The 13,627-nt window shown below is 41.9% G+C and overlaps 1 protein-coding gene across 2 annotated transcripts in view; it reads left to right on the top strand.

The window, feature by feature from the left end:
• The window catches only part of LOC138958423 (uncharacterized), a 45,878-nt gene extending 41,351 nt beyond the window's left edge, over nucleotides 1-4,527 (top strand). For both annotated transcript variants that reach the window (XM_070329565.1, XM_070329564.1), the window contains 6 exons: nucleotides 187-294; nucleotides 677-745; nucleotides 1,224-1,265; nucleotides 1,775-1,879; nucleotides 2,326-2,442; nucleotides 2,849-4,527. In XM_070329565.1, coding sequence (XP_070185666.1) covers nucleotides 187-294; nucleotides 677-745; nucleotides 1,224-1,265; nucleotides 1,775-1,879; nucleotides 2,326-2,442; nucleotides 2,849-3,673 — 1,266 coding nt within the window. In that variant the 3' untranslated portion in view covers nucleotides 3,674-4,527. The remainder of the gene's footprint in view (nucleotides 1-186; nucleotides 295-676; nucleotides 746-1,223; nucleotides 1,266-1,774; nucleotides 1,880-2,325; nucleotides 2,443-2,848) is intronic.
• Nucleotides 4,528-13,627: the final 9,100 nt, after the last annotated feature.

Here is a 13,627-nt window from a genome sequence, read left to right as displayed (position 1 = left end):
TCCAATGAATGACGATGTTTATTGTTATATGAAATGCACGAAAGATGTTAGCGTTCTCCGCATTTTGGTTTAGCAGTCCGACCAGTCTTTTGCATTACAGATTGCCTTTGTGTTGTGTCATCTCAATCGTGTCCGTGTTCCCATAGTAAGGTCACTTTTCGATTCATTTCTTTGTTTTTCTGGCAGCGCTTTCATACAGCTTACCACTACGCCTGTGCAATGAAGGAGGAGGAGAGAGAAGACTTTAAATCCCAGCTTCAACAGGCAGGATGTGATACAGACGTTCTGGATTGTGTAAGCGGCCGTTTACAAGTGACTTTCAAACCTCATCATTTGATTCTTCCAGTCTTGCATTGTACAGATAAATCAGACAAAATTCCAAGTTATTATAAGTTGAAGACATTGGTTTTTTTTAGCTTCATCTGAGAAAATAAATTAAGAAAACAAGGATGCACTGTAGTTAATCTTATGCATGTTTTTGTCTGAAGACTCAAAAGGTGGAAAAATGCTACCTGTACTGCACCCCCCCCCCCCCCTCAATATGCAGTGTTAATTCCATTCATTAAACAGTCGTTGTCAATGCTTGGGAATTTCAAGAAGGTTGGATTTAACTTGGAACAGAAACATCCGCCCTTTCTATATATACATTCATTCATGTGTTTCATGGTGTACACAGGGTTGCCTGACGGGTCAAGACTATGAAAGGATGCCAAACAAAGCAATGGATCTGGACAAGGAACGCAAGGTCAGTGTTAGAACATTCAGATTTTGTAATTGATATACTAATGAGTGGATGCGCCCTACCATGTGCATCTGGAACTACTATTCTGCCCACAACCCATATCCTCTCTTCAATGTTAACACTTGGTTAGAACTTAATTGTTGACCTACCACTTTTCGGCATGATGATCTTGACCCCTAAGTTAATTCACAATGTGAAAGTTGCTTTGTGTATTATTAGTTAGTCAAATTTACCATCTTGAGATCTTCTACTTTGCAACATACTGCTCACGGCAGAGCTGTCATTAAACGCAAAAACAAACGTTACGAAAAGCAAATGGTGTCCGTAACCTTGACCTTACTTGATAGATATTGATGTTAGTAATACTCATCAATACTTTGTAAGATTGGGTAGGCACGAGAACAACGATGTGCACCTTTTACATGCAAATTTCAAACTACATTTGTTGTTTTCTTTCTTACTCGTCTGTTTTTTTCCCTAGATGGTTTACGGAATGGACAAGCAGCTGAAGTGTCTGAACAAGGTAGCTATATCGTTGTAGATGTATTACTGAATAAATAGTGACGATGTGTGTGCGTGCTAGTGTGCGTGAGAGAGAGAGAGAGAGAGAGAGAGAGAGAGAGAGAGAGAGAGAGAGAGAGAGAGAGAGAGAGAGAGAGAGAGAGAGAGAGAGAGAGAGAGAGAGAGAGAGAGAGAGAGAGATGTTCACTTCAAGTGTGATACGACTGAAAACGTTTCACCAGTTTGTCATCCTCCATGGATATCTCACTAACACATTAGATTCTTTCACAAAGAAGCATGCTCGTATATGCATAGTTGGCATGATACATAATACCAAAACTATTTCCCGATTGAGTTCCTGTCCAATTTAAGAGGTAGGTACAACTGCCCCCCCCCCCCCCCAAACAAACAACAACAACAAAATTACCCTTCAATATACAGCAAGATCCTGTAGCAAATATGTTTAACACAAATTGACTTAGAAACGCTTTGCAGTTGTTTACAAAGGTTATTGGTCATTACCGTTTTCAGTATGAACAGCTGCGGAGACTTGTTCGCAACAAGCGCAGAACACTGACAGATTTCAAGACTGCAGTCAGGGACTTCAAACACCAAGTGTCATCATTTGCCCACTTGGTACGTACACATACGTATACGATCTTAATGTAACTGCTATTGCTGCATTTGGTAGTCATGGTATTTACAGTGGTACCTGTGATGCGAATCCCCGTACGATGAGAGGGCACCTCCCCCAACAAAGAACACATTTGTTCATCCCTTTATCTAATAGCTTGATAAAAAAACACAAATACCTGTCAAGAAAGAGACATTTTGGGCTAGTTTCAAAGGTGTCCTTTGTATCACAGGTATGAATGCACGACATGTATTACAGTATTATCAGATTTGTAGAGGTCTTAAAAGGCGGGCACCACTGTACCTTCGGTTCAGATGGTGAAGCTGTCAACTCTCCTCTGCTGTAACTATAGGTATCTTCTCCTACATGGTAACTGAGCCCGAAGTTCACTTAGCGAAGACTTTGTTAAGTCTAACCGTGTGAAACATCCCGTTTTTGACTGTTGAAGCTTGCACCGGTGGTGGACGGTTACAAAGACTTGGTCTTCCTAGCAGTGGACTGTGGGCAGACGGACATTGCAGAATACTTGGTCCATCTTGGTGCTGATCTCAAGCGTAAGGAGAAGGTATGTTTTGAAACGACTCAATCTTACTTCTTGGTTGCAAATCAAAAGGAAAAAAGAAAAGACAATGGAACAATGCATTTTGCCAAGAGGTTTGTATGTCTCGGGAGGATAAGGATAAGCTTAAAAACGTTTTATAACACAACAAACCCATAGGTGATCATGATTAACGTGTGCTATCATCCCTTAAACATCATGGTTTCATTTTAAGTAGCTCGTCTGTTTATGTTAGGATGTATACGACACTTAAAGTTGCTTTCAAAGCTTTATTCTGCAGACAGATATAGTGACAACTTTTCGCAGGAAACCGTTTTCTTGCACTTTACTCGTACTTTCATTTCACAGTACATCGTTAAACTTTTCGCAGGAAACCGTTTTCTTGCACTTTACTCGTACTTTCATTTCACAGTACATCGTTAGCGGAGAAGCTCTTGCCGACGACACTAGCTCCGTGTCTTCCCCCTCCCTGCCAGAATCGACATCACAAGACACCGCTGTGGAGCCAGAATCACAAGAGCTAAGTCAATCCTCCGAACGATTCCAGCAAATGGAACTCATTGCGACCATCAACTTGACGCAAGAAAGCAACCAGGAACAAGCAACGGACCTGGGACAAGACAAAGACCAAGGACAGGAAAGCGACCTGACGTCAGCGGAACAGGAATCGGCACAAACAGAGAGACAGCAACCCCAGGAAGTGGACCAGACAAAGCAGAAAGCAGACCAGAAAAGTCAAACAAAAGCAGACCCAAAAGAACCACAGAAAGAAAACCAAGTCTGCCAAGAACCCCATGGAGTAGACCAGAACCAGGGAGACCTGAACGCAGACCAAGTGCAGACCAAACTACAAGCAAAAGACCTGACTCAGCAGGATGCGGACCAAGCACACGAGCAAGGAAACGTAGACACCGACAAAGAATCCGACGTCTTGAATAAAAGAGGTGTGCGAGTGGAATACTTGTCTGTCGTAGAACGAGCCAGGCAGTTGGGACTGGAAGCTCTTGTGGAAGTGATGGAGAGAAAGCTCGACTACTACCAAAGTCTTCTTGCGGCCCAGAGCGAAGACGGAGAGAAAGAGGATGATGATGATGATGATGATGATGGTGATGATGATGATGATGATGATGATGATGATGATGATGATGATGATGATGATGATGAGAGTGTCAACAGTGCGAGCGCGGATGATTATGACACTGACTTTTCTGACTCAGAGACCGACTTTGCAGAATAACTTGTGAATACCTTGTGGTGTGACCTATATTTGTGTGTGTGTGTGTGTGTGTGTGTGTGTGTGTGTGTGTGTGTGTGTGTGTGTGTGTGTGTATGTGTGTGTTTTGAAAAGAATGAGAGACAGACAGAGACAGAGATATTGATTGATTGTTCTTTTGTACGTAAGGATAGAAGTTTCAGGCCTACTCTGGCAATATTTTCTCACTACATGTGAACAGAGATAACTTTTAACTTTTTTTTGGAACTTTATTTATTTATCGAGGGTAGCAGAATAATCAATGTATACATGCTTTTTTTCATCCGGCCCTCGCCCATTGAGGGTAACTCGATTAATAGCAAGAAGACATAGAAGTTAAGTTAATTACAATACAATTTATATAATTAACATGTCAAAAGATTAAAAAGACATTTCAAAATGCATTATGAATATCAAGCAATGATGTAATATTATCACATAATTATTTACTTGTTTCCAAGAGAAACAGCATGCAGAGTTCCTTGAAGGAAGTTTCACTGAATTGCATTTTAACTAAATCAGGAATGGAGTTCCACAATAAGGCGCCAGAGAGAGAGAGAAAGAGAGAGAGAGAGAGAGACAGAGAGACAGAGAGACAGAGAGAGAGAGAGAGAGAGAGAGAGAGAGACAGAGAGACAGAGAGACAGAGAGAGAGAGAGGTCGGCTTGTCTGACTGACAGCGTGTTAGGCTAGTTAAATGCAGTGCAGTCTCGTCATTGTCATTGCCATTTATTTGTGTCTGATTTGGCTCGTTTGTCTTTGCGTTATTGAATTGTTAAAAAAAATGTCATTCAGAGTGTGTCCTCTTCTTGTTCAAATTAAACGGTTGCCAAAGACTATGATAACCTGTTTTTCGCACAGTTTGAAATGGTACACTGTCATAATTATTCTGTTTCAATGTCTCTTGTATACCACGTCGTTTACTGAAAAGCGCATCCTTATATATTTTCTTACTGAAGTAATAATTAAAGATTCAAAGTATAAACTGTCGTCAAGCGCTTCGTTTGCGAAGATTCAAATGATGTGGCTTTTGTTTTTGTTTTGTTTTTTGTATCTATGCAGGTGAGAAGAGAGTCTCCATTTTCCGTGAATGATTGTACAGGGTTGGTGTGCACGATAAAATACCCAACTGTGTGGGACCCAAGCACGGGGTCGGATTGGTTGGAATATCCAACAAATCTGTTTTAACCAGTCCGACCCAGCCTTTGGTTCCTACCCAGTAGGGTACTTTCTCGTGCACTACACCCTTTATGTCATTCTTGTCAGTTCACACACACACACACACACACACACACACACACACCACACACACACACACACACACACACAGATATACACCAAAAGTCATCCAAGACACGGAGTATGAACAACAGTTCTTATTTCAATACAAAGCATTTTTTGACAACCAATACTGAGGCACACAATCACATCAGTTCCAGCTGAGACAAAACAGAACAACAGCAATAATAAAACAGCACTTCCGAATATCAAAAACAGGATACATATTTTTTAGAATGAATCAAATGCAATACTGCGAACAAGATGAACGCTCCCATGGGGTCGCCTTCACGCGGCGGGAGTGTTTTTACCAAGCTACCCCACCCCTTTACTTCTCTTCTTTTGTCTTATTTCTGCCTTACCAGTCCTGTCACCTATATTTCCTTCCAAGAAAACTCTCCCTACTATTCCCTGCAGTTTTCCAATTCTTTTCTTGTTGTCTTATTTCTACCTGACTGGATCCATCACCTTTATTTCACTTACCAAAAGTCTTCTTTTCCACATCCTTATTTCTCTGCACCCCGCATGTCGTAAGAGGCGACTAACGGATTCTGTTCCTCCTTTTACCCTTGTTAAGTGGTTCTTGTATAGAATATAGTCAATGTTTGTAAAGATTTTAGTCAAGCAGTATGTAAGAAATGTTTAGTCCTTTGTACTGGAAACTTGCATTCTCCCAGTGAGGTCATATATTGTACTACGTTGCAAGCCCCTGGAGCAATTTTTTGATTAGTGCTTTTGTGAACAAGAAACACTTAACAAGTGGCTCTATCCCATCTCCCCCCTTTCCCCTATCCCATCTCCCCCCTTTCCCCCGTCGCGATATAACCTTCGTGGTTGAAAACGACGTTAAACACCAAATAAAGAAGAAGAACAAGATGAACACACAGATGCTGAACGGCATGTTGTGTTCGATGAAGTAAACAGAAACGTGTCGGCAGAACCTTCTACAACTTCAGAAGAACATTCCTAACAGTCAGTGATAATTGAAATTCACAATGCAACAGTAAGAATGAAAAACTGATAATGGATTTATCAACACATCCATCGTATCTCATTTATGTTCTACTGTATCGTCCCATCCCTGGGAATGTGACACAGCTCGCTTCCTCCGAGTGGAAAGCTTGCAACAACAAGAATTATCGCACAACTAAAGTAGGCTATAACGTAAAGATAAATATAAATGTACATGCTTGTTTGTTTGGTATGATATATTGTTCTGAATATTTACATGCAGTTGTTGATTGTGTTAATGTTTTAATTATTATGGCAAAAATATGTATAGGGATTTATAAGTATGGAACTCCAGGAGAAATTATATACAGGGCCTATATATATGTTTGATTATGAATTGCGGTTAAGGAATGTAGAATAAACAACAACAACATTTAAATAAGAATTAAAAAAGACCTATGAAGAAGGATGCTCCTCGCCATCAGAGATATAAAAAAAAATATAAAAAAAATAAGGGCAAAAAAGTAAGTACTACCCAGGTGTATGCATGTTAAGGAGTAACCAGCCACCTGCACTTTTGACAGAATGACCGAGGATTTTTACGTGGCACGGCGGTGTCACAGGGATGGAACATGGATATCGTCTTTGAGTCATTACATAAAGTTGATCCTGTTTATATTCGTCTCGGAACGGATTCGAACCTGTGCCCCCGATGATCACAACTGAGCTACGACCCCCCAGCTAGACGGGCAAAATGATAATTCATTCATCCAGAAAAACATTAGTATTTCAACACCAAACCAATGAGAACTATGAGCATGACTTGTCAGTCAATCTGTCGATACTCACACATCTGAGTGAATTCACACAAGCGTTTCATTATAGCCAGGTCAATATATGACAAAAACAAACATGATGCATCCATCACGAAGAAAATAAACAAAGGACCAAACACGTATGCACTCAAACGATTAAACAATCAATTTAACGAAAACATGTTTTTGTGTTTTTAAAAGAAAATCACCAGTGTGTACTATGGCCCGACAACAGTAGAAAGATAACAACGTAACATTTAACGTCGACAAAAAATGTACAACCACAACTGACTACGAAGAAGAAGTTCGGATGAACTGTACTGATATCTCTCTCTCTCTCTCTCTCTCTCTCTCTCTCTCTCTCTCTCTCTCTCTCTCTCTCTCTCTCTCTCTCTCTCTCTCTCTCTCTCTCTCTCTCTCTCTCTCTCTCTCTCTCTCTCTCTCTCTCTCTCTCTTCCCACCTCCTCTCTTTTTTCAGGTTGGATCAATTTCTTCGTGCGTGTGTGAGCGCGTGTGTGCGTGCTTGGATGTTTGTGTCTGCGTGCGTACGTGCGTGCGTTCTTGTGGGCGTGTGAATGCGTGAGTTAGTTACACTGTGCGTCAACATTCGTTAGGAGCAGCTAGAGTTCAATACCCGTACAAGAAAAAGTAAGTACAAATAACAAATATATAGATCAGAGCAACACAACAATTTCAATATAATGATGTACAATATGAATCCGTTTAAACAAACATTTATATATGTATCATGACAATAGAGACGGATACCTTGCTATCAAAGACACAATCATAAAACATCTACCAAAGACGATTTACACTCCATTAGGGTGAAGTGCTTACCTGTTACACTTTATAATCTATAGTCTATAACATGTTATATTCGGCCTGGTGTATTTATCAATAAAACATGGTCGGTTAACTCTAATTAGAAATGGATAACATACTTCAGAAGAATTGTTGCGCTGACGTAATTATTATTATTTAAGTTATTGAGACATCCCAGTGCACTAAGGGATTTATAGAGCAAATCGAGAAAATGCATTATTGAACGAAGCGCATAGTAATATTTCGTGGGTTCAAGCCCGATAAGAAAAAGTACAAGCTTCTGATTTCTGTTTTTTTTTTTTTTTTTTTTTTGGGGGGGGGGGGGGGGGCTTGAACCCACGAAATATTACTCATTAAGGGAATCTGCAATCCCTCTTGAAATTCTTCCTTATTCCATGCATGTATAACGTAACTGAGCAGGAAAATGTAATAAGGCATACGTATCAGACTCGTCGCGATATAACCTTCGTGGTTGAAAACGACGTTAAACACCAAATAAAGAAAAGAAAGAATACGTATCAGACAACATTACATTTCAAAGTTAAAAAAAACACAACCACAATCATAATCAAGTGAAGCAAACCGCTCGTGACAAAATCTCAGAAGTTAAGGGAAGTAAGCGCTTATTTCCCTTCGTTTCTAACATAATTATCATTTCTAAGGAAAAAACACACATTAAACATAACAATAAATAGTTGGAAAATAAGTAAGTACAAAAGTAAGAATTGAGAACAGCAAAGCCCAATGAACTCTTGAACAAAAGAATATCAAGGTAACACGTAACAAGAGCGACCTTCACAAAACGCGGTACTCACGCCAAACTCTCGCTTCCCACCTGCTGCTCTAACCAGGTCCCCTCGCGCCCCCCCCCCCCCCTCCTCCTCTGTTATTATTTGAAAATTTGAAAACGAAAAAAAATATCAATCCCAAAAGTGCGCGCGAAGGTGGTGCGTAATCGTGCTGGGTACTATACTGTACGAGTACTTTAGGTCATGCGATGACAATTAATTCTTGTGTACGTCTGTTAACTCCACCGGGTTCAACTGCTCTAAATGGCTTAATGCCCATAAGGATTCACGCGGAAAGTTTTACAGAATATTCCATAAGTTAAACAAAAGGGCGACCATCTACTTTATTAAAAAAAACACCAGTTTGCTATATAATCACTGTTCACATTAAACACGCCGCTTGATGACATAACCGTTACGTCAGTTGAAGAGAGAGCTCGTAGTATTCTCCAAATGAAAGGGGGAAACATGTTAACGCCTTGTTTTGTCCTTCAGAACGACATGTATCACACGACCTCTGTCGTCCGTTGAGCAGAGAAGAAAGTGGTAGCCTTCCTTCCAACGACGCGCCAACATTCAAAACGACAACTCCCACGCGATTTATCGCGTCTATTCAGAAAGGATGTATGTGATTGCCTTTCTTTCCAACCGCAGGCATGATATGCTACATCACTGAGCCATGTACTCTTCAGAAGCACAGAGTCGAGATAACTCTCACACGAACTCTGTTGTTGAACTTGTTCCTTCAGTGGCAACGGAAGCATTTGCCTCCCACTCATTCAGCCATAGGAAGTGTCATAACGGTGCAAGGCACGCCCACGTTGAAAACGATACCTCTCACACGTTATGAGGCGTCCCTTTGGCAGCGATGTAAGTGTTGCCTCCCTTTAAGCGACATTCCCACATTATGAACAACTTTCACACGATCTCAGTTATTCCGTCAAAAGTGATATACGTGGATGGCCTACAATTTTAACGACCTCTGAATGACACGTCCATATGTGACCCTCCACCACGAAATGAGTCGCATGTCACCTCGCGCGGTTCTGCGCTAGGCTTAATATAAGTCCGGGGAGTGTCTGGTAACAGTGTGAGGGTCACCTTAGTCACAGGCTTATAACTCAAACAGTTTTCGCTCTTTTCTAAAACGGGTTTCACCACTGGATAGAGCATAAAAAACTCTTTAGGAAAATGTAAAAATATTAAAATCATGCAAAGGTGACATGCGACTCATTTCGTGGTGGAGGGTCACATATTATAGATCCATGAATACCTCAGTGGCCACCTTACGAAACGACATCTTTCACACGATTTCCGACGCCCCTTCTGTTGCGATGTAAGTTGTGGCCTATCTCTTCACTGCTGGGACCAACCGGCATGTGACACATATCTTAAGAGCGGCTCATCTTTCTTGTTCAGCTGTCTTCGAGCGTCGGGCAGATCCCATGGGCGATGCTTGGTGAGGGAACCCCGCAGGCAGCGACATCTGGGCGATATGCCCACAATCAAAACGACAACTTTCACAAAATCACCGTCTTCACTTCATCCACAATAATTATCAGCGGTGGCCTCCATTCCTAGACCCTTTCAGTCAGGGCGACAACTCTCAAGCAATCTCCGTAGTGCCTTCAGACGCCATGTTAGTGGTAGCTTCCCTTTCAATGGCCGCCCACCCTTTCCGTAAGGGCGACAACTCTCAAGCAATCTCCGTCGTGCCTTCAGCCGCCATGCAAGTGGTGGCCTCCCTTTCAATGGCCACAGGCACGGACTTCTGCATGACGCGTCTCAAGAGCTGCTCGTCCTTCTCGCTCAGCTGTCTCCGGACCACGGGCAGCCCCGAGGGGCGGCGCTTGGCGAGGGAACCCCCGCCCCTAGGGGAGGGCCCAGAACGGTGGGCGGGGCTGACCTCTGACCCAGTAGTGCGCTTGTCGCGGTGCTGGGAGTCGAGCGTGGACAGGGTCTGGTCACTAAGCGAAGCTGCATTGCCTCCTCGGCTGCCCCTGGCCGCGGGACCCGGATTGTCTTTCCTTGCTTTCCTCGCGCAGCGCCGGCATATGGCGTCTTGAAGCAAGGCCACCAGCGGCAGCCGCCTGAAACACGGACACAACTGGAAGGAAATGTCGTAGTCACGCTACCCCTAATTACAACGTGCGGTTGTCTTCAGTCTAATACAACACGAAAACAGCAAGAAGGTAGCCATGCTAGAAGGTAGTCATGCAAGAAGGTCGCCATGCTAGAAGGTAGTCATGCTAGCACTAAATTAGGATCAACATGCGGCTGTAATCAGTCCAATAAAACATGAACATATCAAGAAGGCATAGTCAACACTGAAGGTAGTCATGCAAGGAGGTAGTCAATGGCTAGTAGAAGTTAATCATGTCACCTCTAGATCACAAAATACTGTTGTCTTCAGTCGCATACAAGATGACAGTAGCTGGAAGGGAATGTCGTAGTGGTGCTACGACCAGATCACCATAATTATATGGTTGTCTTCGGCGATTTGTAACACGAGCACAAATGTAAGAGAATATTGTAGTCATTCTACCACTAGAACACAATATACATTTGTTTTCAGTCGCTATAAACACAAAAAACAGCTATAATGTAAAATCCTCGCCATGCTACGACTAGATCACAACATATGGTCGTATTCAGCAGCTGGCAACACGAACACAACTGGAAAGCAATGTTGTAGTCATGCCTTCTCTAAATCACAACCTACCATCGAGGAAATACTGTGCATGCAAACAACGTCGGTCAATGAAATACGAACACAATTACAATGAAAAGTCGTAGACATATTATGTTATATCTGGATAACAACAGTATCATGCTTGCCTTCAGCCCTCTGCAACACATACACGACTGGAATAGACGTTGTCACGCTATCACAATATTACAACATAAAAAGGACTTCTCTATTGCAGGAAATGGTCGTTTTTGTCAATTGGACAACAAAAGGAAAGACAACACATTCAGAACACAAGACAACCGCGCGTAAGATAGTGGAAAGTATCATAATTCTGTAAAATGTAACATAAATACAAAGATTTGTAAAAAATAAAAATAAAAAAAAAGATTAAAAAACCTAATGGAAAACTAATGGCATGCCATTGTGCTATGTTACCGGTCATCAGTGCACGTTTTGCTGACGGTTTTAATCAGACGTGAAACAAAACTATGTTGGCCGCTGAGAAACTCACCTCAAACCGCAGAAGGCACTGTCGCAGAGCGGGGACCATGCAGACCTACCTGATGCAGTACCGGATCAACCGTCTCCTGAAAATACAACCAACACCTACTTCAGCTTTCTAAGATTTCGTACGGTGAGCACATGGGTCAGCCACGATTTGTTTGACCAAACCTTCGTTAAGTATAGAGAGTTCTGAGTTAATACTGGGGCTTGGCAGCACAGTTGGCAAGCACTGGACTTGTGCATATGATCCTCGGGGCACGGGCGCGAATCCAGGAAAACTGTATGTGTTCACTAAGAGACGCCATCCATGTCCCACCCCCGTATCACAGCTGTGCAGGTGGCTGCATCTCAGTTGACACCCATAGGCCTAGGTAGCGCAACTCTTGAAGATGCAAGCTTTTCACTGGGAATATGCGACCCGAATGTTCCAGTATAATGGGATAATACAGTAATAAAAGTGAAAATGTAGCAGGAAATAAAATTATCCGATGACCTGCTTCTTTATCTCTGCTATCCCGAGTAGGTGAATACGCTACGTATACCATGGTTACCGCAGCGTATTCCATGGATACAGAGCCTCGTTTGCGTAATTTCCTAAGAACGGTTGCAAATATAATAGCAATTGATCTGCAAACACGATTCGTCGCTATCTAAAACTTATGGATTAGAAACACGTTTATAATTTTCTAAATGTAGTGCCTAAGCGACGAAATGTCATTCAAACGATAATCGTACACTCGTTCAACTAACTGAACTTTTTCGACGAAAAAAAAAGAAAAGAAAATGTAAGCTTTCTGTGTTGTTGATTTGTTTTTGCTCATATCCAGATTTAATGCGGGGAAGAAAACTAGCTGAGCGCATAATATTGTTATGCGGAAGGTCTGGGCGATAGGAAAGCAGGCTCCGGTGTGGTTGTGTTGAACAAGTTAGTGTTTTGAATGAAAACGCCGTGGTCAAGGGATCATAAGGTTATACGCCTCGTCTTGGATAGCTTGCATGTTTTCTCTCGGGTAGATTTTCAGGTATTACTTCCCCCGAGGCTCGGGAATATCTGAAAATCGACCCTCCAGGACTAGGAGGTGTGTAACCTATTTATATATTGCACGAAATCCACCGGCAGCTGTGGGTGTTAATACTTGATAAAAGAAGCTTCTATCGATGTAATGGCTTTCCAGGGAATGTTATTTTTTCGAACAATCACATAATGTCAAATCTGAACCCTCCATATTTTCTAGCAATAAGTTATTTGGAATAAAACTATTAAACCGTGACTTACCTGGTAGTTGAATCAAAGCCCTCTCGTTTCCGCTTCTTGCATACGTTGTCACTATAAGGTACATAACATGTCTGTCAGCTCTCCTGAATATGCCGTGTGTTTGAATGGTAAACCCCTCGGATATCTATGTTGTGATTTATTTCAAGATTGCTGTCTTCGCCTTTAATGTCAACCAGAGGAGCCTTCAGTTTTGTTTATTTGTCACAAGCCTGTTGTAAAGGTCATGTGCATACAAATAAAACACTCACTTACCTTGAAATACTTCCATAAACGTATCATACTACCATACGTACCTTTAATTAAAAACTAAGTCAAAACTCACCTGGACATTCTGCCATTTCGCGCAAGCCTCCAGAGCTCAGATAGCAAAGAAGATCAACTTTACGAATGTTTTTGACTGACCGAGTGGACGTTGTCTCAGCTGTGCAAATCAACACGAAGGTTCATTCATGTAATATCTGACATGAGTACAAGTCCTTTCCCACCCTTACGATGGTTTCTGCTACACGTAAGAAGCAAACATTCCCTACCATGCCTTAGAGACATAGACATAGAGATAGACAGAGAAAACTGTGTCATCTCGCAAAAAGCAATTCCCGTGTGGTGAATACATACATATCATAACATTAAACAACATACAGCATGCCTGGGTTCATCCCACTTGGCATGAGTGAAAATCTTCTCTTCTTGAACGAGGTTTCCACTAGACTTAGCAAGCAAATATGTCTCAATTAAGTTGGGCACACTAACAGTAACACGTACCATTCCTTGGAGACCTACCTTAGATGCCTTGGAGACCTACCTTTAGAT

Source organism: Littorina saxatilis, linkage group LG2 (assembly GCF_037325665.1).
Source record: "Littorina saxatilis isolate snail1 linkage group LG2, US_GU_Lsax_2.0, whole genome shotgun sequence".
NCBI lineage: Eukaryota > Metazoa > Mollusca > Gastropoda > Littorinimorpha > Littorinidae > Littorina > Littorina saxatilis.
The sequence above is the reverse complement of the archived record's forward strand: the minus strand, read 5'-3'. Positions and strand labels throughout refer to the sequence as shown.